Consider the following 21,951-nt stretch of genomic DNA (forward strand, 5'->3'; position numbering starts at 1 on the left):
GAGGCTTTGAATTTGAGTGACTGACGGCCGATTGTTTGGCACTTAATAATATCTTATAAATAATTTACTAGTTCAGGTTTATAGAATCTGTCGTGGTGGTTTTCGAATGGGGTTTAACAAACCCACGGCATGCACCTGCTGCTTATATGCGGCTGCAATGTGTTGACAAATTAGGGGCTATATTTGGACTGGAGAATTAATTTATGCTTGTAATGTAATGTATACGTAAGTAGTGTAGTAGCCTGGAATTTCATCTCACCTGAATAGACAATGGTGAATAATATAATAGCCTATAAACCCCTTGTTGGAAAAATGTTGTTCCCTGAGTTTGGAACTCGCTGTAGTATAGGCTATAGCCCTATAAACTTCAATGTTATGTTCTCCGCCGTCGTGTGTGTGTGTGTGTGTGTGTGTGTGTGTGTGTGTGTGGTGGGAGGATCATCATCATTGTGGTATAAGTGTGCAGGCCTATTTTCCCGTGCGTGGCTGGATTATTATTTATCTCGTCATTATCGTGTGGAATTAGATTCTTTGCACTTCTGCCCCGCCGCCTCCAGAGGGAGGTCAAAACTATTTGTCAGTCTCCAGTCGGGATTGCAAATTAGGATGAGCCTCCCTCCCTCCCTCGCTCCCTCCCCGCGTGACTGACCCGTGTGTGGAAAGCCTCTATTCCACTCCGCAGGGGTGGTGGCCTCGACTATCGGCTGCACATCAGGGGAAAATTAGGCCCTTTGATAATACATATGGTATGGGCCTTATACCTTTTATGTCAAGACCAGACACCGTATTGTCCCACAGCAGCAGCGCTGTAGTGTAGCCTATAGGCTACATCTGTGACCGGTTGATGTAACGCATTGACCAAATGATCCCTTTCAATAATTCGCATCGAAATTCAGCATCCCATTTTGTGTTATTTTATGTACAGTGTTGTATTGCACATCAACAACCAATTATATAGGCTTTAGTATTGCCTTTAGGCTATCTATCTATCTATCTATCTATCTATCTATATGGCGTTGAATGAATCACAAGATTTGCCTATTATATTCATAGCCCTATGCATGCTGTGAAATGAAATCATGAAAGCACGAATATAGAATATGAAAATCACTGCATAGCTGATAATAATGACACAGACTTCTGCAGGCAGGCAGGTCCATCATTTAATGCTTCAACTGGTCATAATGTCCACATAATTACAGGTCTGCCTTTTATGCTAGATTAGTGGCACGAGGCTAGAGTCTGTAGTCACTTTTATGAGGTATAAAACAGTCCCATCACGCCATTATGTGGGCGTAATTCGTCAATTCGGGGCTGAAGAGCCACTTCGTGTGCGTGCGTGTGCTTGTGGGTGTGTGTGTGTGTGTGTGTGTGTGTGGCGTGTGTGTGTGTGTGTGTGTGTGTGTGTGTGTGTGTGTGTGTGTGTGTGTGTGTGTGTGCACGCGCGTGTGCGTGTGGGTGTGCGTGGATGTTTGGATGGATGGGTCCCGAACGGTGCTTCTGAAAAATGGAAGCTGAAGATGGTTAGAGGAATAATATTCCTGCTATAATTGTCGCATGCATGTCAAAGGAAACATTGAAAACAAAACGGTGATATGAGCAACCAAGACACGTGCCATAGTTTTTTTGTATGTGCATGTATATGCGTTGCATGCACATGCAGAATGGAATTGTGCATTAAAAAAAGGGAATGCTTGTTGTACAATTCTGTAGCTATATACGGCGAAACCCTTATATTTCGGCCATTTGAAAATAGCCGTTCCTATAAAGCTCACAATGCGAAGATGCGCATTTTTTATACATTTGATAACTTGAAATGAGCGTATATAGACCAGGCCTAATTTTACTGTTGGTATATTTTACTTTACATTTCTATGCGTTTGTATAGGCTATACTTTTACTCAAATATATTTTGAATTCCGGACCTTATAACGGAGTATCAGTATTGAAACTTTTATAAGTTAAGTAAAACATCTATGGGTCGACTTATGATACCGAGGGCTTTATAGTTAGTTGTTCTCTGACACTTATTTCAGACATGCTCTATAATGTGAAGAGTCTGCCTGCAGTGCTATTAACTCATTTCGGGAGAAACAAACAAACAAAAAACTTGGAATTTGCGCGACGGTATGCACTGCAGGCTCTCTGCAGTCAAATCTGGTCACATATGTTATGGCTCCCATACTTTAATTCTTTCTTCTTGTGTCAAGTGTTTGTGACTGACTGTGTGCATATGTCTGTCACACACACACACACACACACACACACACACACACACACACACACACACACACACACACACACACACACACACAAACACCATGCAGAGCGAGAGAGAGAGAGAGGAAGAGAAATGGACATTATTTACTCACACACACACACACACACACACACACACACACACATTATGGATGAACCCCCCCCCCCCCCCCCCTTTGAAGGTGTTGTTTAGCTCAGAGTCTAAAGTGAAAGAAAATGTTTTCTTATTACTTAATTCAATCAGGGCGAGGAGAGAGAGGAGGGGGGGGGTTCACGCGCCGCGCGCACTGGCCTCTCTCTCTCTCTCTCTCTCTCTGACAGAGTGGCCTTTGTGTGGCGTCTATCCTCCGCTGTCACACACTTTAATTCGAGTCTCTTTCTCTCTCATTGAAACCCCTCCACAATGACATTCAATACGGGCCGCGGAGAGAGTGCTGAAAACCTGGTTATTTTTACATATTCTTCTTTTTTTCCCAACCCCGGACTCCTGCCCGGCAGGGGCCCGAGCGAGAAGGAATTAATCACCGCTCCTTAAACACAGCAGCGGTGCCTCCGGGCAATGACTTGTCCTTTTTTTTTGTGCAACCAGAAATGACACATGAACCTTTTTTTAAATGAATATACATTCATACTCAAAGCTTTTTTTTTTGTATACGGCGGGGGAGACACAAAAAAAATCAGCTTGCAATGCTGGCATTTATTAAGCCGCCTCCTATATAAGGAAAATAAAGCAGCTTTAGGCTTATATATATACCCCTGTTTTGTCGATGTGTGCCTATATATATTAAACTATAGGATATTTATTAAAATACATATTTTACGAATAGGTTATACTTATGATAGCTGAAGATTTCTAGAATCAGACACTCGGGCCTTTTATAAGAAAGTTTCCCATAACTTTACCACATTTATACCAGGACCGAAAAACCTGTCATTGAATAATAATAAACTGAATGCACTTTAAAGACCTCGTCGGTGTATTGCACCTGCATGTGGTTTAACTAAACATGAGATTTATCTCACCACCACAACCGCGTATAACACGCACTTTATCCCGTCTGCATCTGCAGCATGCCGCCTATTGAATCGGGACTTCTCAAAACAAAACCAACAAACAAAAAAAAGAAAGTGACAGGAATGTTTTCTTTGCCAAATCGAGGCTATATGATAAAATAAGTGATGATAAAAAAGGGGGTAGAATGGGGGCCGCCTCTCGCGGCGTGGGTGGGGCGGCTCGAGGCAAGAATGGAGTACATTATGCAGTTAATTTAGTTAACAAGTGAAATAATGGGGAAGCGTGCAGTGGGAATGCCAAAGAGAAAAAGCATGCAGGCAACACACACACACACACACACACACACACACACACACACACACACACACACACACACACACACACACACACACACACACACACACACACACAAACCTATTGAAGACTTTGCAGAGGAGAGAGCTCTCACATAGGCTCAGCCCCGCGTATACCCGGCGTCACATCACGGACCAGCCAGCCAACCAACCAACCGGGGTCCTCTCCTCTCCTATTTAAAGAGGAGGAGGCGAGCAGTGTGGCTTCAGCACCACAGCGCTGTCCAACCTGCAAGGACAACACCGACACTCAAACACTCTCCATCCGTCCCGTCCGTCCGTTCGTCTGTTCACACTGCCGCAGAGCAGACCGACTCCGACACAAGACAGAAGAGCAACAAGTCCGCAAACATGCCGAGGTCTTTTCTCGTGGATTCCCTGATTTTACGCGAGGCGAGCGACACCAAGGGCGGAGGCGCCGACCACAACAACAACAACACCCCCAGCCCGCCTCTGTTCCCGTACGCCCTGCACCACTCCTCCCACCACCACCCGGCGCACCACCACCACCACCACGCCGGCCTGACGCCGGCGGCGGTCGTCTCCTCCTCCTCGTGCCACTCCAGGAAGGCGGGCCTGCTGTGCTTCTGCCCGCTGTGCATGGCCGCGTCGCAGCTCCACCATGCCCACCACCACTCCTCGGCCTCCTCGGCCGCCGCGTCGCCTCCCGGCCTGCCGCCGCTGCTCAAGGCGTCGTTCCCCGCCTCGGCCTTCGGCTCGCAGTACTGCCACGGCGCCGCAGCGGCCGCCGCTGCCGCTGCCGCCGCTGCGTCAGCGGCTCTGTCGCGGCAGCACCACCACCACCACCACCACGCGTCCTCCAACCACCACGCCATCAACCTGGCCGCGCACCACCACCACCACGGCTCCATCTACCAGGCCGCCTATTCGGTGCCGGACCCGCGGCAGTTCCACTGCATCTCCATCGGTGAGTTGACTGAAACTTTAGCTGAACTTTTGCCTTATTAATTAGGCCTATAACTCCAATTTGGGTAATGTTGGACCCCTTTGGTATATAAGGGTCCATGTCTATATATCTGGAAAGCTTAAGTCGTCTGGTCTGACATTTCTGATTAAAAGCATTTATGACAATATGAATATTTCCCTAATTTTGGTCTCTCTCTCCTCCCTCTCTCTCTGCTTTGACAGAAAACAGCAACAGCAAACTCCAGAGCAGCAAGCGCATGCGCACGGCCTTCACGAGCACGCAGCTGCTGGAGCTGGAGCGCGAGTTCACGTCCAACATGTACCTCTCGCGGCTGCGGCGCATCGAGATCGCCACCTACCTCAACCTGAGCGAGAAGCAGGTGAAGATCTGGTTCCAGAACCGCCGCGTCAAGCACAAGAAGGAGGGCAAGGGAGGCCACCACCATCACCACGGCGGAGGAGGAGGGCCCCCCGGCGGGGGACACAGGACCGGGGGAGGAGGCAACGGGCACGGCTGCAAGTGCTCCGGCTCCTCGTCCACGTCGCTCTCGTCCTCCGCGCGATGCTCGGAGGAAGAGGAGGAGGACGCCATGATGTCGCCGCCCCTGTCGCCGTCTTCATCCTCGTCCGAGAAGGAAGACGTGGACTTGTCCTCCGTGTCCCCTTGAATTTAGTCCGTCCGTCCGTCCATCATCACCTCCCCCACGAGAGACAGAGAGAGACACCCCCAAAGAAATGTTTTTTTTTTGGTCGGTCGGTGTGTGACCTGTGAAGTTAAATATATATAGGTCTAAATCTTGCGCCACCCCTTGTCCCAAAACTTATTTGCCATTTCTTATACAATTTTGAAGAAAAAAAAAACGTTTTAAAATAGTTCAACTAGCCGATCTACATTGACACGTTGTGAGCTTGTAGATTGGCTATTTGAACTATTTTAAAATGTTTTTCAAAATATAGTAAGAAATGGCAAATACAGACAGTTTAGGGATAAGAGATATATGCGCAAGATAGCCGGGCCCATAATGAATACATGCAGCCAAAAACAGTCCCGTCCGACTCCAAACTGTGTTCTGTTGTTCACATCTTGTACATATCTATTATAGAAGAGGATCTATAAATCAGGGGATTTTTTGCCCCCCCCTGCAAAGTAATTTGTATACATGTTGTACGTATAATAACCATTTTGTAGTTTTTGTTCTGAAAAACGCTCCCACTGAATGAACTGTTGTTGCCGATCCAAATGTGGTATAATAGGCATTGTATTTACGAACCCAAATATGAATAGCAACATTTGTTTATTAGTATTATTTTGGGGGGTGGAAAGACAGCAGTATTTTTTTGTATACATTGTGAATAATAATAATAATGTTTAGATTCACTCTTTAAACTGGAGACTATATAATTTCACTGAGGTTTAATCTGAAATTATATATCGTCAGTTATTGTAATGTGTGGCGGGGAAAAAACATATTTATTTATTTAAAAATGTTGATACTTACTTAAATAAAAAAATGATATTTCTGAGCGGCAGCTTACGTTAATTGTGTTATGAGTTTTACGCACGTTTTACTCTTGCGCACCACTGGGAGCGCATGCACGCACACTGCACAGTGCGCACACACACGCACACACACACACACACACACACACACACACACACACACACAGTGACACACACACACACACACACACACACATCTGAAATGTGAGAAGATTATAGTAAGGCCTATACATGATGCATATGAATGCATATTTATAGGCCCATTTGATAATCAAATCAGGTATTCATGAGTAACAGTGCATGGCTATAATAAGTATAGGCTGAGTGCAGGTCTTTAGATAAAATACTGTTTAGATTTATGTACATTTGCATCTGCTCTCTCTTGCAGCAACAGGTAGAACAATAAAATACATTTTTAAACCATATATCAAAAACACTTCCATCAGTATAACTTCCACACAGATATAACGTCAGACTTATTCACATTTAAGAAATAAGCACAGTCTATCTCGTATATAATCATTTGGATGGATGGGGAGGAGTTGCTGTGCACACGTCTATATTTGGTTTGATATTTTTGTATTTATAGGGCATTTTATAGCAGATATGATGAACTGAAGGCTATATAGTAAAAGGCTGACAAGGTCAAGGACACATTTCTATTCTCCCTCTGCGGGGTAGAAAGAAAGGTGTTTCTTTGTTTATTTCGTGGACGCACACAAATCAATAAGTTTGGACTGGAGATATATGCATGCAGTTGCAGATTCGACTGATTCGTCCATCGATGTTTAGCTCACTCAACATTACGCGCAGATTCCTTCCTTCTTCCAAGCGATGTGTGGAAGATAGATAGATAGGATCCATTCACCGAGCCACCACCACATAACCACTGACTCCCCTCAGTCCCCTGCCTGCAGTGCATGAGTAAATTAAATGCTTGGTAATCTCTATGGTTCAGCATTTAAGTGACAGGGGGATCATGTCCCGGGGGACACTCCACTCCAAACACCAAACATTAAATGGTGGTGGTGGTGGTGGAGGGCCCCCTTATTATTTGCCGGGGACCTTTCTTTTTTTCCCAGAACGGCCCCGTATACAAACAGGGCTCTGCTGCTGCTGGCTTGCTGTCACAATCTTTATCTGATCTACGCCTGATCCGTCTCGTGTGACTGACTCAATAAAACACCGTGGAGTTCTCAAGTGCACACACACAGACGGGACTGTATAGTCTCCTAATACATTTATCTGTGTGTGGAACGAGGAATCTGATGAGAGAGAGAGAGAGAGAGAGAGAGAAGAGGCGTCCATATTACCCCCCCGGCATTGTTCTACTGTCAACATCAACCGCGACAGCTTTCACTTTCATGACTTCCGCAGGTGTGATCTAATCGTTCTCTCTCTAAGCCCTTATATTCATTCAACGGCGTTCAATTCATTGCAGATCATAAATGTATTGATTTGATTTAGTGTTTTAAAAAAAAATAATTATGTAAATAACTAAAGGCTACTTTGTATGCCTGTATACATTGCAAAATCCGGATGGATATACAACACAATTACGCCACGATTTGACGTTTTAGTTTTTCATGCAGTTTAAGCAATGAGCCTCATGTGATATCTGGTTAAGATTATAGACGACATGTGTGTATATGAGATTTGTGGCTGTGGTTGAAGAAAAAAAATGCATGCACTTATTATTATTTCAAACATTTATTTAAGGACACGGTGTGTTATTTTTAAGGACACATGCAGCCTTCATGTCCTGTTTTTGGTTTGCGTATTTTACGCACCGCTGCCCGACGGTCTCTGAATCAACCATGGCTGAAGAAAATTACATTTATTGTGTGGAATAGAGTTTAAATGGTATTTTACTTCCTTTAAAACGTATCATTAGACCGCACGGACCATACAATATAAGGCGCCTCTTAAATAGGCCGTTGCATATTATGCTGCATAAATATAGCGTCGGGGACGTGAAGTTTCTCATGTTAAACTTTCATTTAATTGTTCACTTAACCATTTTTTAACAAAACCCCCAGACATTTGCATCTGTTAAGATATGGGATTAGACTATTTTGTTAATTGCACCATAGAGCCCCATTTTGCTCACTATAGCCTTACTCCTCCATGAAGCAAAAGCAAAAAAAAAAGCTAAAAGAAAAAAGCGCCCTTTATCCATTCAATAGCCCGGGGGTATGCGCCCTGGGGGAGCTTATACGCTCCCTGCTCCAAATGCTCAATTTATTTATTCTTAATTTTGTGCCGATCAATTCATTGAAGCAAAAAAGGAGCACGGTGTCTTTTTAGACCATGAAGAAAGGAGTCTTGTTGACGTAACCCTGCCAGAAGCAGTGGAGCACCCCTGACGCTCGAGAGCCGCTTGAGTCAACAGGCTCCCATCTCGCAGACTCGCCCCTGTCTTTTATTCCGGCTAATTTTTTATTTACGGCCTTTCTTTGACATGTCTCTTATCTATCAGATTAAAAGAACAGCTTGTAACAAATCAGTCTGCACGATTTACAACAGCATTAAAAGGGGACAAAGAAGAGGGGAGCCCGGGCCCGTCAGTACCTGAGAGTCTGGTAGACGGGGCGCCGGAGCGCAGCAGCTGATTCGATGGTTTGAAAATACGCACGAAACAAAATACTTGAATCCTGAAAAAGAGCCCTTTGTACGTTTCTTTAGAAATCAAGCATTTCTGCATGACAAAGGACAATTAATAAGCCGTCTTTTCACGACCAGCAGCTGGTTTCCCCGTCAAGGAAAGTTGGAAAAAAAATTCAGACTGAATGCGCGCAAAAGCCCCTTTTGCGCGCAGACAGCCAACCCAAGGTGACCCATTTGGCACCGCTGAAATAACCAAGCCGAGGTAAAAGCGAGGGAACTGTCAAAAACATTTAAGCTGAAATATCTTGAAATTGCAAATCCCTTTATGTGGAGGGACGCTGTGCCGATGTGGGTTAGACGTTTACAAAGGAGCTGGTTAAGTTGGAGAGGCTTTGGAAACGGACACGTGGCTTCTCAATGAAGGGCTCTTTGCTCCCGCGTGGCTCTCTGTGGCAATGCGCATTAAACGACGGTTTAAACTTACTCAAGTCCCAATAGAAGTGCACACACAAACAGCAGCCTATATGAAACATTGGCCACGAATTTAGACAAAGTAGCCTTTGTAAACATGTTTATAAGACATTTAGGGGCGCATTTTTACGCAAATTCCAAAGAGAATTTTGTGTATGCTTTTTTTTCCCTTTCTTTCTTTCTTTTAAAAACCGTGTTATTCGGCAGTTGGTTATTGTTGTATAGGGTTGCTGTTTTCACAGAGAACTGTGATGTTTACACTTTTAAACATTTTACCCTCACAACATTTTGTGGATATATAAATATGGATATGTATAGACATATATCTTCCCAAAAATATCAGATGGAGTTATGTGTTATTTCAATATTTGTGTCAAATGTAAATGCGGTTTTAAATGTTCACATCGTGTACCTATGTACATTTTCATTAGAATGCATCATAATAGCATTTTAACATATAAGCCCTAAATGTATTTAAGAAAAAACATTGTTAAGATAAGCATGAACAGTTTCGACTCAACACAGAATGTGGTAGGCTATATATATATAGGCAACAATTCACGAGTGGCGTCACTTTGCATTAAATTCGGTCACATTTCGATGTATTTATGGTATTTATTTATTATTGCTATTTTTAATATATATTTTTAAACAAAGCATCACCCTGCATGATGCCTGAGGTATAGGCTATAACTTCCCTCGTCTCGTGGACATTTTGGAGCGTTTAGACATTTCTCAAAATGTGCAAAGTTTCACCACGGCGGCGTGAACATGCATGCAGCCACACGCACACACACGACACGTCAGTCACTGCAGGCACTGCGCATATATAGGCTACAAACAAACTGACTGATGATCATGACCTTGGCTTGGACTGGAGAAACTTCAAAACTCTGTCTTTGTCTCCAAAACAAGTCAAAGTTATACGGTTCTCCAAAGGATTCAACAAAACAACCATGCAGTGAGTCAGTGCGTGTCTCGAGAGGGATAGAGAATCATAGGAGACTCCACAAACAACACAAATGATATTGGACGACACTGCACAAAATGGAAAGTTAGAATTAATTTTTTTATTTTTCTCCCAAAAGAATAACCCCGATCTTTTTGGAACCGCAGCGTGCACAACACAACACAACACTTTGATTTGATCAATTGAATATACTTTATGAACAATTTTGCAGGGAAAAAAATTAAATTCAAAATAAAATAAAGAAAAAGCACATGACATGAAAAGTACAGTTCAATACAAGGTCTGCTACAAGAGGACCCCCATAAAACACATGGCTTGTTTGCATTAGGGTCCTTCATATTCAATTCATAGGGCGACACTGCGACAGGACACAGCAGCACAGCAACAAGTCCACTAATCAGCACTGACATGAACGGGCTCTGGCACCTGTTTGTTACATTATACCCCCCCCCCCTCTCGCTCTCTCTCTCTCTCTCTCTCTCTCTCTCTCTCTCTCTCTCTCTCTCTCTCTCTCTCTCTCTCTAATTGAATATGCATACCGGGGGGGGGGGGGGGGCAGAGAGTGTTTGCCCAGGGGAGAAAGAATCGAGGGCTATTTAACTCTATACACCGGCTGGTGTCAAAGGTCGACAAATAATGAACTGCACTGACTTGGAACTGACTTTTGTATAAGAAAGAGCCGCACGTTTCTCTCATAAAAGAAACGCGGGCCACGTCGTCTCTCCCATCACCCAGCCAAACAAACACAAACACTCAAGCACGCACGGCTGGTGATCATTGATTTGATTGGACGACATTGATGGATGCGGAAATTAGACGTGCCGTTTTTGGTGGCCGAGGGATGCATGCAGTAAGTGGATTATTTTCAGTCATACTAGCCAATACTATTTTACCCTTTATATAATAAAGTAGGCTATAGACCTGGCATATATTTACTGTCTATATATTTAGGCCTATAGCTCTTGCCTGTAAACAAAATGGTGAATAAAATAATAATACGGCTCGCCTCGCTCACAATAACAAAACCGATAAAACAAAACATTGAACTAATCACCACCACCACCACCACTTTCTGTGTAGGCCTACCCTATCCTATCCACGCAGCTGGACTAAGAGCCAGTCAACAGACTACAGACATCACTGACAAATAGTTTTCCATAAGTTTTTCAACCAACAGTTTATGCCTGGCTTGTTCCAAAGATTTGGTTTGTATGCTACTAGCTGCAATGGGGGAAAAAATGCGGGACAGTAGCGTCATCTGGTGGAAATGACAAGAAATGGAAGATGTTTTCAAAGTAGACAACTACTCAAACTGATATTAAGCCAATAGCAGATCTACAAGCTCACAATTGCAGATCGGCCTATGTTTTGTAATAATGATAACAATCTACAAACTACTAACTAACTAACTAACTACTAACTATGAACTAAAGTTCCGGTAATTGACTTGTAGTGGATTAAAAGTACAATTTATTTCCCTCTGAGATGTAGTGGAGTATGTCAACATGCACAGCACATTGGCACTGTAAATATGTGCAATATATAGAGAAGAGAACAGAACAGAGAAATGCAATGTGTGGATTGAAACATGTAGGCTACCTGTAGAAGTTGCTGCTGTCTTCCAGTGTAATTGGGCTGGACCAAGTCAGAATGGCAGGGAGGTAATGAGTATTTAGAATAGCTAAGGATATTGTTGTAGTGTAATGTTGTAGTAGAATAATTTATAGTGTAATGTACAGTAGTTCATGGAGTTTTTATATTAGTTATTTTTGTGTATTTGTATTTGTATGTGTTAATCTACCCCGTGACATGGTGGAGTCCAAACTAATGATCTCCAGCTGAGTATAAAACTCTGCCACAGTGACAAGACAAACCAGATATAGTTGGTGGTAAAGGATGAGAGCCATGTCACCTATACCTGGGTGGAGAGCTTCCTGTGTTCGTGTCCATTTTGTATTTTGGCCTCCGAGGTTCAACGTTTTCTTTTATTGCCCTAAATATGATGACATACAGTAGAGAGGTATATATTTGTCAGTAAAGAGATGTCTTCTATATTTGTGGTGATTTCCTTGTTAGATGATTATGAAATATAGACGTGTTTTTGTTAAAGGAGCTTTCGTTGTGGCAGATTTAATTTGTCATGCTTGGGAGGGAAGACAGAACACAGTAGGAGGTGTAATTTAATGTATTATATATATATAGGATACTGTAAGTGCAAAATGGTGTCTTATAAACCCATGAGGGTTGGGCACTTTCTCTCTATTTTCGTCAGTGCTTTATTAGCCCTTATCTTCAATGTTACTGCAGCCATGTCAAGGTTTTCATGTTTCAGTATGTGTCCTCTTGGGGGCGCTCTCAGTGTGTTGAATGTGCTGTGGGTTTCCCATTATGTGTCTTGGTTGCATCTGTGTTTGGGTAATTAAGCTTGTTGGTTACACCTGTTTGTGAGTGAGAGAGAGGGCAGAAGCTTCATTACACTGAAGGAGAGTGCTCTGTGCAGATCACTGAGAGAGAGAGAGAGCTCTGTGCAGAAGGAAGAAAGCAAAGTAGACCAGAATACGTAAAGTAAACTAAGAGAAGTGAAGTGAACGAAGTAAAGTGAACTGTAAAATGTAAAGCAGAAGAAAGTTAAGTACAAGAAATGAAGTAAAGTAAAATAAAGAAAAGAAGAGAAAAGACCCCCCCCCCCCATTCATGTGCAAGCAGGCAAAGTGGTCAGTACTGTATTTGTTTGTGAAGGTTTATGTATTATCGTGAATGTAACAATATGTCCCAAGTTAATGTTTTGTGTGTTTTGTTTTGTATGTCAGTTCTACGGTGTTTTACAGCACAGTGGTGTTAATAAACAGCAGTAAAAAAGAACTCTGAGTCTCGTGCGATGGATGGGCGGCACAGACACATGTGTCAAATCGGCTGTTTGAACTACTCAATGTTTTTCAAAAAAGGAAAAATAAATGATATTAAATGGGACCCTTTGTGTGCAGTACATGGACATATAATAATAAATCAAACTCATCCTAACAGTCATATTCTTGATGTGTGGTAAACAAACTATTACAGTCAGGTATAGGTATGCTCAACACTATAATAAAAGTGTTCTTTAGAACGACAGAGAGCCACACTTTGAGACAAAGGCAAGGCAACCTACCTGGTCCCCTCCCCTCTCTGTCTGCAGTGAACGATATCCATTAGGAATATGCATATTTCACATAATTTACATCATTACATCATTTACATTTCAGGCATTTGGCTGATGCTTGGAAAAAGAGTGAAACTCTTGTAATATTTAAGATCCTAACGTATAGTTTTATTTTCAACAGGTGTTTATGGTTCCAGAACAGAAGAAGAGACAGGCAGGAAGAGAGAGTGTAACTGTCCCAGAACGAGAGACGGTGGTTTCAGGTATAAACTTAAATTATATAAAATATGGTTTTGGTTGTGCTGAACATTTATGATCATACTTGGATAAAAAGGTTGATTTCATTATGAATAAATAGAATAAAAAAATGGCAATAAATATGTCAAAAGGTTATATTACATGGTAAAAATGCACCCTTTGGAAGGGAGTCACATGATCAGAGTGTCACGTCATTCACATGACGTCACCTGTCAGTAAGGGTCAGAGGTTGAACTGAGTTCCTGGAGAAAAGTTGTATGTTTTGGGAACGTCAGAGAGAGAGACGATATTAATCAATCTGCACATGGTTCAAAGGCGCACACGGTACATATTCTTTGTGATTTCATTGTGATGTGTTGTTGTGGATGGTTTAATGTTGCTGTAATGTAGAACTATGGACTTTGTTTGATCATTTGAATGCACATGTGTGGACTCTAACTACTGTTTACAATGTTGTAAGGACTCAAAAACTGAACAAAATGTCATTGTTTCCTTATTATAGTTTTGTCTTGGTGACTGGAGGAGTTGAAAGATGACGAATAAAACCAATATCAGACATCTGTATGATGCGTGGACATAGAGGAAGGACATGAAGCATCACGACGCGGTCTCCACACAGCCGGAATCGAACCCGGGATGCCGCGACTGTCCACGCTGCACCCGCGCCATCCGGTCAGTCATACTCTCTGTGTGTTTGTGCGTGCGCGGAATGGGCCCAGGATGCACAGTTTTGTGTGTATGAGCACGGAATGTGCTCCCCTGATTGGCTATAGGCATGGAATGTGATGTGTGATGATGATAAGAGCGCCCCTCACTTCACACAAGTGTGATCTTTTGAGGGGCGCTAGCCCGTCCTATGTCCAGCTTTGAGGGTCTGTCTGTAAACACTTGAAACATTGAAGACAGTGAGACAACAGTGAGGACGCAGATTGTGATTGGGCAGTTAGTGAGGACGCAGATTGTGATTGGGCAGTTAGTGAGGACGCAGATTGTGATTGGGCAGTTGTAGTTGTATTATGATGTATAAGAGCGCCCCTCACTTCACACGAGTGTGAATCTTTATTTTATTTCAAGGATACCTGTAACTCTGACAGTGTTACAAATGGAACCAAATGGACCCTGCATGGTTCAACACTATCAGAGTTACAGACCCGTAACGGTCCATTTGGGGACACCCTCACCCCGGACCCCAAGTTCTACCATTCCACACATTCCCCATACTGTAACAACAAGCACACAATGATCATATGACTTTATGATAATAAATCCTCTCGTTCTTTATTGCCAATGTCAGGAAAATATGTCCATGGAATTATTGGCTAATACACAATTTGTCATTAAACAACAACCACATAACTGATGATGGTATATAATACTGCATTGGGAAGAAAAATAAATGTTGTAAACCATGTTGTATAGCCGTTAATTTGTTGTAAACCATGTTGTAGCTGTTAATTTGTTGTAATTTAAACATGCTTGATTCAGACAAATAACTTAATTATTTACGTTGTGTAGTCTGAGCCGAGTGCTCAGCTGATGCTTCACAACGCTGTATATATACGGTATTGTTGTAGTCGAGTGCACCTTAACCCATTTTGGGCAGATCTACAAGCTCATAGCGTGCCACCGAGTGGCGCGCTATGTAGGTCACTGCTATTTTTCAGCCACACTCCGTTACTTAACAAGATAGCTGTCTATATAAGCCCCGGCCCAGACACTTCTCTTATCATTTTAATGTGAAATGGGCTCCTCATAATATGGGTATAATCCATGTATTTCATTGCATCGTAGTGACTCGAGTGAACTCGGTGCTGGAGGAGCCCCGAGTCCCTTTTGGTCTGAGACCGAGTCAAGTCCAAGTCAAGTTAAGGGCCAGACCGAGACGAGACAGAGTAAATGAAAGATGTGGACTCGAGGCCGGACTCGAGACGAGTCAAGGACTCGGGTTCTACAACACTAGAATATATACACACAAAACACAGCATGTCTAGCTCTGCAGGTTGAGTTGCCCTATACTCTCTCTCTCTCCGTCAGTTTTCTTTGTACAATCAACTCGGAGATGTTCTTCAGAAAAAGAGAAGAAACTAGACTAAGTTATCACAATCTTAGTCTTCACTGTAATGATATGCACTGATGAGACCGAGCGACTGAGTGATCCCTTTGTAAGGTGATATGTATTGTGAACACACACAAAAAAAATACTTATATTTAAAAACAACAAAAGGTCCGTCTTGCGACATTTAATAATACTGATATTATGCTGCTTTTGCTCATACATTATTATACAAATACTGTCTTTATAATACATAATATGATGGTACTGTAACTGTATACTCGTCCACACAACAATCTGGTGTGGCAGTGATTTGACTGTTGACCCACGAAGGGGGGGGAATCAGCGAAAACAATGACTAATGTCTCTGTTTTCTAAACAATGTAAATTATCCCCTTTTCTCTCTTTATCTTCATTATTCTTTATCATGTATTCATGGTTTGACTGCATACTGTGTATATCATACTATTGTCGTCTTCTCTATCATAACTTCGTGGTTGTAACAGCAGTAGCTACTGTAATACCTGTATTTACATTACGTCTTAGACTACAATACAAAGAGATAAAATAAAATAAAATGGAGATCAGCCAATCCGTAAGTTGTCCTGAGACAAAACCAGGACATTATCGCCACGCTGGCTTGATAACCTCGTTGACTTTTGGAAATGCACCTTGATATTTAACTAAACCACAACAGTGCTAAACCAAAATACACACAGTATTTAAAGTCAACAGCAAATCACATTGGAGGCAGGGTGTTATTCTCCCATTTTACTGTCTCTAATGGATTCATTAACCACTTCAACTTATATATAATACTGATCATTGACTGGAGTCCCCCAGAGATGTAGACTTGGTCCTCTCCTTTTCCCCCCTCAAAACTATAGTCTGGGGGATCACTGGTTCCTAGTTCGAACCCTGTGGGCTCCCCCAGAGTTGGTGTCGAAGTTAGTGTCCTTGAGCAAGGCTCTGAACCCCTAATTGCTCCCGATCAGCAGGTTGGTGCCTTGCATGGTTTCCTCCGCTGTGTGTGTGTGTGTGTGTGTGTGTGTCTGTGTGTGTGTCTGTGTGTGTGTGTGTGTGTGTGTGTGTGTCTGTGTGTGTGTCTTGGCCACGTGAGGCTAGAATAAAGGCGCTATATGAATGCGCCGTTTACCATTTCTTTAACAGCGGCTAAAAGATGGCTGCTGACGAACCTTATATGCCTCTGATACTTTGAGAAAGACAATCCTAATGCTGACCCAGTATGAAGCACTGCCCGGGGGTCTTTGCAATGGTTCATGGTCATGTTACATATTTCGGAATTGTTTTCCACCCAGTTTGAGCCCATTCACTGAATCTACATTTCCCAGACATATTTATCCATATAGGTGGAGGTCTCTGATTGTCTGTGACTATAATGTGATGTCTAAACCAAACCTCTACGCAGAGAGAGCTCACAATGCGTCGCGAGTCGCGACACGACGACTTGCAGTAAAACATTTAAAAAAAAGAATAAATGAAAACAACGATACATGTTAATTAGAATCTCGTGTAGAATTATACTATCAGTTCCACGACTGCAAACAAGTACAATAAAATATAGCAAAATTTCCTTTTTCATTTTAAATAGTGGAGAGCGCGCGCCACTTGTAGATCACAGTGCCAATGCATACATTGTATGGTAAGAGTCAAGTTCACGTCATATAACAGTTATTAAAAGAATAAATAAAGTTTACAGCTTAACAAAAAAAAAAAGCAAACTCCACGAAGGAATTCACGACGTTCCAGAAAAAGACGAAGTCAAGACTTCAATGTGTCTCTCTTTTGCCATCAAGTCCCATCTTTGATCTTTGATTAGTATGTTTTTTTTTTTAAAGCGATTCAAAATATAAATTCATTTTTGGATTGGTAAAACATGCCAACACATCATCCACGCTATTCTTTCAATCAACCGCTTCCAACTATACATGTGTATTTACATCACATTCTGATCTCCTGCTCCATCTTCACTCAATCTGCCTGTGGCTCCGGCTGTCAAAGATCATGGACCTCCTCTGGGGCTGGTAGAAGCAGCTCGTCGACGTCTCCAGCCTCTGTCCACTCTTTGGAATGGTCATTTTGTTCTGGAGAGCCAACGACGTGCCCTCCGGCGTCCTGCTGAGGTTCTCCTGAGCCATCTCCCTGGAGAAGACCGACGGGTCGGGCAGGCTCTTGATGGGCGAGAGGGGCGTCTTGCCGCCGCGGTGGTGGTGGTGGTCGTCCGTCCCCCCGAGCGAAGACGGGTAGTCCATGATGGGGAACGGCGGGCTGAGCAGGATGAGGCTCTGAGGCCTCTGCCGGTTCCTGAAGGACGGCCTCTGCAGGAGGTTGGCTCGGTTGGCTCTGGCGGGGCCGTCCACGAACACGTCCACCTTCGGGCTGTTGTTGTTCTGGTTGTTTTTCCTCCTCATCACCGGGAGCTCCGGAGCGGGAAACGGCGACGACGACAACGGCGTCTTCGCGGGAGCCGCCTCCGCCGTCGTCTTCTCCGCGCTGCTCGCCTGCCGTTGTTTGGCGGGCTCTTTGTTCTCCAGCTCCTCCTTCAGGTCCGCGGCGGTCCGAGGTGGCGGCGGTGGCGCGACGTTGTTGTTGGGTTTCTTCTTCTCCGCGGCGGCGGCGTTTACTTTCGGTAAGCGTTCCTTCTCCTGTCCCTTCGTCTGTCCCGTGTCGACGACCGCGTCCTTCTCGTGTCTGGAGTGAGGTATCTGACTGTACTGCACCTTGGGGGGGATGACGGGCACGGCCTTGGCCTGGCACGTCTTTATCATGTACGCCGTCCTGACCGACGCCACGCTGACCGGCGGCGCAGAGTTCCGGCGCAGCGGCGCCTGCCGGTCGCCCAGGAACATCTCCAGCTCCGGGGGAAGCCCGCCGGTACCGGTGCCGGTCCCGGACGGGGTCAGCGAGCCTCGCTGGCAGGAGCTGAGGTTGGAGGGACTGTGGCTCTGTTGGTTGGAGATGTCTCGGATGCATCGGTGCAGCCCCAAGTCCAAGTTGAGGGAAGTCGGCCTGTGTTTGGCCGTCGTTTGGCAGTTCTCTGGTCTTCTCTCGGAGGGAGACGCCGCCGAGTCGTGAGACGCCTGTCTGTGGAATCTCTGCAATGACGATGATGACGCCGGCGTAGGTTTCAGCTTGGCCGCGTGCGTCTGTGTGGCGTTACTGGCGGCCACTCCGAGTCTGGTGGGTAAGGGCTGCGAAGGGGTCCCTTTAATCTCAGGCTGCGAAGGGGTCCCTTTAATCTCAGCCTGCGAAGGGGTCCCTTTAATCTCAGGTTTTCCACCGGAAGCGAGCGAGTTGCTTCCCGACACCAGTTCTGTCCCCTTAGCAGGACATGGTTTGTAAGGTTCTTTGTTGCATGTCGATGAGGGGAGCGAGGCGCTTCCCTCCTTTGAGCTCAGACCTTCCGCCGCGAGCACATCGGCAAACAGTTCACTTATCGTGGGTTCGTGGAGGGGACTGGTGACCCACTGTTTGGTGGAGCTCAGATCCTCCCAGGACTCCACGAAGTCCAGCTCTTCCAAGTTCCCCACGCTCCGCCGCACGTCTTCATCGTCGAGGTTGGGCAGCAACAAGGTCCTGGGCCTGTCCTTCAGACGCAGCGACAGCCTCTGAACTCCTTTCACCACCTCGGGAGTCGCGTCTTTCTTTGGCGCCTCGCCGCCGGGGGACTTTCTGTCAGCATGAGGAACTTCACATTTCCCTGGTTCCTCCGGGATGGTGGCGGCGGTTGACGGCTCCGTATCTGCGCTAGCGTTTCCCGTCGGCAGAGCTTCCACGACGTGCCTTTCCGAGGGAAGTTCTAAACCTGCGCGCGCAGCAGGGACGTCTTTCCAGTGTGTGGTATCGACAGCTTTGTCCATTTTCTGAGGTGGAGTATTTGGAGAAACGCGATGCGGCTCGTCCTCTTCTTTCTTATCATTTGAATCAAGAGGACAACAAGGCTGAGGTTTCTGTGTGTTTTCGTCAAGCGGGAACTCAAACTCTTTGTCAAATGAAAACAGGATATCGGACTCCGAGTGCTGTTTTCTGGCAGGCTGCGCTCCAGCGGACGGGAAGAGATCGGCAGCGGTGCAGGCTCCGGAAGCCTGTTCTCTGTAAAACAGAGAGAGGGTCGGAGAGCTGCACCGTCTCTTCGGCTGGACGTTTGGCTTCAGGCGGACGTCCTCCCAGGTGGTCGAGGAACCGAACACGGGCTTGAATGTCTCTTCCAGTATGTCAAGTTCAGGTTCAGTGATTTTCAGCTCTTGGCGGAGATCATCAGACCATAATTCATTCCCGCTACGGGACGATCCCTTTTCCTGGGAGGACAGAATAGAGTACATTATATTTATTATGAATTATTTTATAGTAAAAATAGTAAACCAATGTTATTATCTACAGTCATTCTTAAAAAAGAAGTAATGTGCTGGTGAGGGGCTTACCAGTTGTGTTTCCATGGGCTGGTTGTTATGCAGCGCTTTCCCAGGAGATGGCGCTGTGTCTTTGTCTTCTCTTGGACTTGAAACGGAAGACGGTTCCAGTTCAGCGGTGTCCGTCCGCCCTCTCTGAGCCTCCTGCATGTCTCCACTCCAATCTGAGCGAGAGAGAGAGAGACACGAACCGGGTGTTATTTTTTTTAGCACTTTGCAGAACTGCAAAGGAATGTCACTGCGATTCACCACCATGAATGCAACACAACAAACAATGGTGAGCCATGTGGCACATACAGGAGCAAATCTCCTGTTGCTAGTTAGCATGAGGCAGCTTAATGTACAAGTGTATCCCCTGGACATGATGTACATTCAAGTATGCCTCTTTTCCCCCGACATGACGCTAGTATGTCACAGGGACTTACTTCCATGCTAGAAGGCTTTCTTACCTTTATTTGTAGTTGTTACGTCCCCACCAAAGAGGTCCAGGTGTTATTTTTTGCAAAAGCGCATCATTGGCTATTTCCCCTACCATAAGCCCTCAATGAATTGCATTGAATTTAATGGGGCTATGGGGTGTTGTGCTAATTCGCTTATTTCCATCGCTCAAAATCTATATTTGTTGTATTATCTTCATAATTTAAATAGTATCCCAAGTGGCACACTTTACTACTTATTTCGATGAAAATAAGCGAATTAGCACAAAAACCCAACCCCCATTGAATTATATTAGGGGAAATAGTCAATAATGGACTTTTGCACAAAATAACACCTGGACCTCTTTGTTGGGGACGTAAAACTACAAATAAAGGTAAGAAAGGAACGACATGAATTCTCCTTTAACCCCCAATCCAACCCTATGCTGCAGTTTTCTTTTGGTATGATCGAACCCCGACCTCCCAACATCAGGGCGGACGCTCTGACCACAAGGCCACTGAACAGGACAAACAAGAAACAAGTGTTTTTCCAACTATAGTAAAAAAAGAACACGCCATACGTACCCTCCTGCCTGCCTCGCGTGCTCTTTTCCTCGGTCGACCCTTGGTTCTCTCTCCCCGGTAGCACTGCGGCGTCATCACGCTCTGAGAGAGCGGCCGCGGCCGCGGCTTCCCTGGCGGGCTTCAGCGCGGCCGTGACGGGCGCCACCGCCGCCGTGGTGGGCTTGCTGTCCTTCCCCGGGCCCCTGCAGGGGGTGCTGTTGGAGCTGATGACGGCGGACACGCGCAGCGGCACGGACACGGCGAAGGGCTCGGAGATGTTGACGGCCTTCCGCTGGTGCCTCGGGGACGACTCCAGAGGGAAGATCCTCCCCGGGAACGAAGGCCTGGAGGAGGAGCTGTGGCGTCAAAAACAACACAACAAAATAGTTGAAAACTAGAATTGATTTCTTTATTTATTTGTTACTGTACTGAAACGGTAGTGTGTGTGTGTGTGTGTGTGTGTGTGTGTGTGTGTGTGTGTGTGTGTGTGTGTGTGTGTGTGTGTGTGTGTGTGTGTGTGTGTGTGTGTGTGTGTGTGTGTGTGTGTGTGTGTGTGTGTGTGTGTGTGTGTGTGTGTGTGTGTACACAAATAACTAAAACTTATAGAGAACATGTTCTTGGTTTTTAGGGCCCTATCTTAGGCCGCCTTAACCCTAAACCGTAAACTTATAGTAGCCAAACTTTACAATTTTGAAAAATAAACTTTTTTTGAAATTGTTCAACTATAGCCGATCTACCTTGACATGCTGTGAGCTTGTAGATCTGCTATTTGAAATAAATAAAAAAAGGTTTAAGAAATAGTAAAAAAAAAAAAATGGTGAAGAAGTTTATAGGGATAAAGATAAGGCAAGTTAAGTCAAGTATAAGGAAGGCAAGTCAAGATATGTCAATATTTCGTACGCGTAATATTTTGGGTGGATATGATATGAAATCCCCCATTAAATAATAATAATAATAAAAATAAAAATAAATAAACAAACAAGAAAAT

The 21,951-nt window shown here is 44.5% G+C and overlaps 3 protein-coding genes across 5 annotated transcripts in view; 2 read left to right on the top strand and 1 right to left on the bottom strand.

The window, feature by feature from the left end:
• prdx4 (peroxiredoxin 4) overlaps window positions 1–21,951 on the top strand; it is a 204,767-nt gene that overhangs the window by 175,224 nt on the left and 7,592 nt on the right. The window lies entirely within an intron of this gene.
• gsx1 (GS homeobox 1) lies at window positions 3,967–5,222 on the top strand (the record flags this gene model as incomplete). The annotated part of the gene is made up of 2 exons (XM_080780122.1): window positions 3,967–4,555; window positions 4,777–5,222. The coding sequence occupies exons 1-2, from the start codon at window positions 3,979–3,981 to the stop codon at window positions 5,220–5,222; spliced, it is 1,023 nt and encodes a 340-aa protein (XP_080636248.1). The 5' UTR covers window positions 3,967–3,978.
• arhgap31 (Rho GTPase activating protein 31) overlaps window positions 14,780–21,951 on the bottom strand; it is a 46,143-nt gene continuing 38,971 nt past the window's right edge. For all 3 annotated transcript variants that reach the window (XM_080780559.1, XM_080780560.1, XM_080780561.1), the window contains 3 exons: window positions 20,985–21,319; window positions 19,996–20,147; window positions 14,780–19,872 (listed from right to left, as the gene is read on the bottom strand). In XM_080780559.1, coding sequence (XP_080636685.1) covers window positions 17,542–19,872; window positions 19,996–20,147; window positions 20,985–21,319 — 2,818 coding nt within the window. In that variant the 3' untranslated portion in view covers window positions 14,780–17,541. The remainder of the gene's footprint in view (window positions 19,873–19,995; window positions 20,148–20,984; window positions 21,320–21,951) is intronic.

The sequence above is a fragment of the Protomyctophum bolini genome, assembly GCF_963924005.1.
Source record: "Protomyctophum bolini genome assembly, chromosome: 13".
Taxonomy (NCBI): domain Eukaryota; kingdom Metazoa; phylum Chordata; class Actinopteri; order Myctophiformes; family Myctophidae; genus Protomyctophum; species Protomyctophum bolini.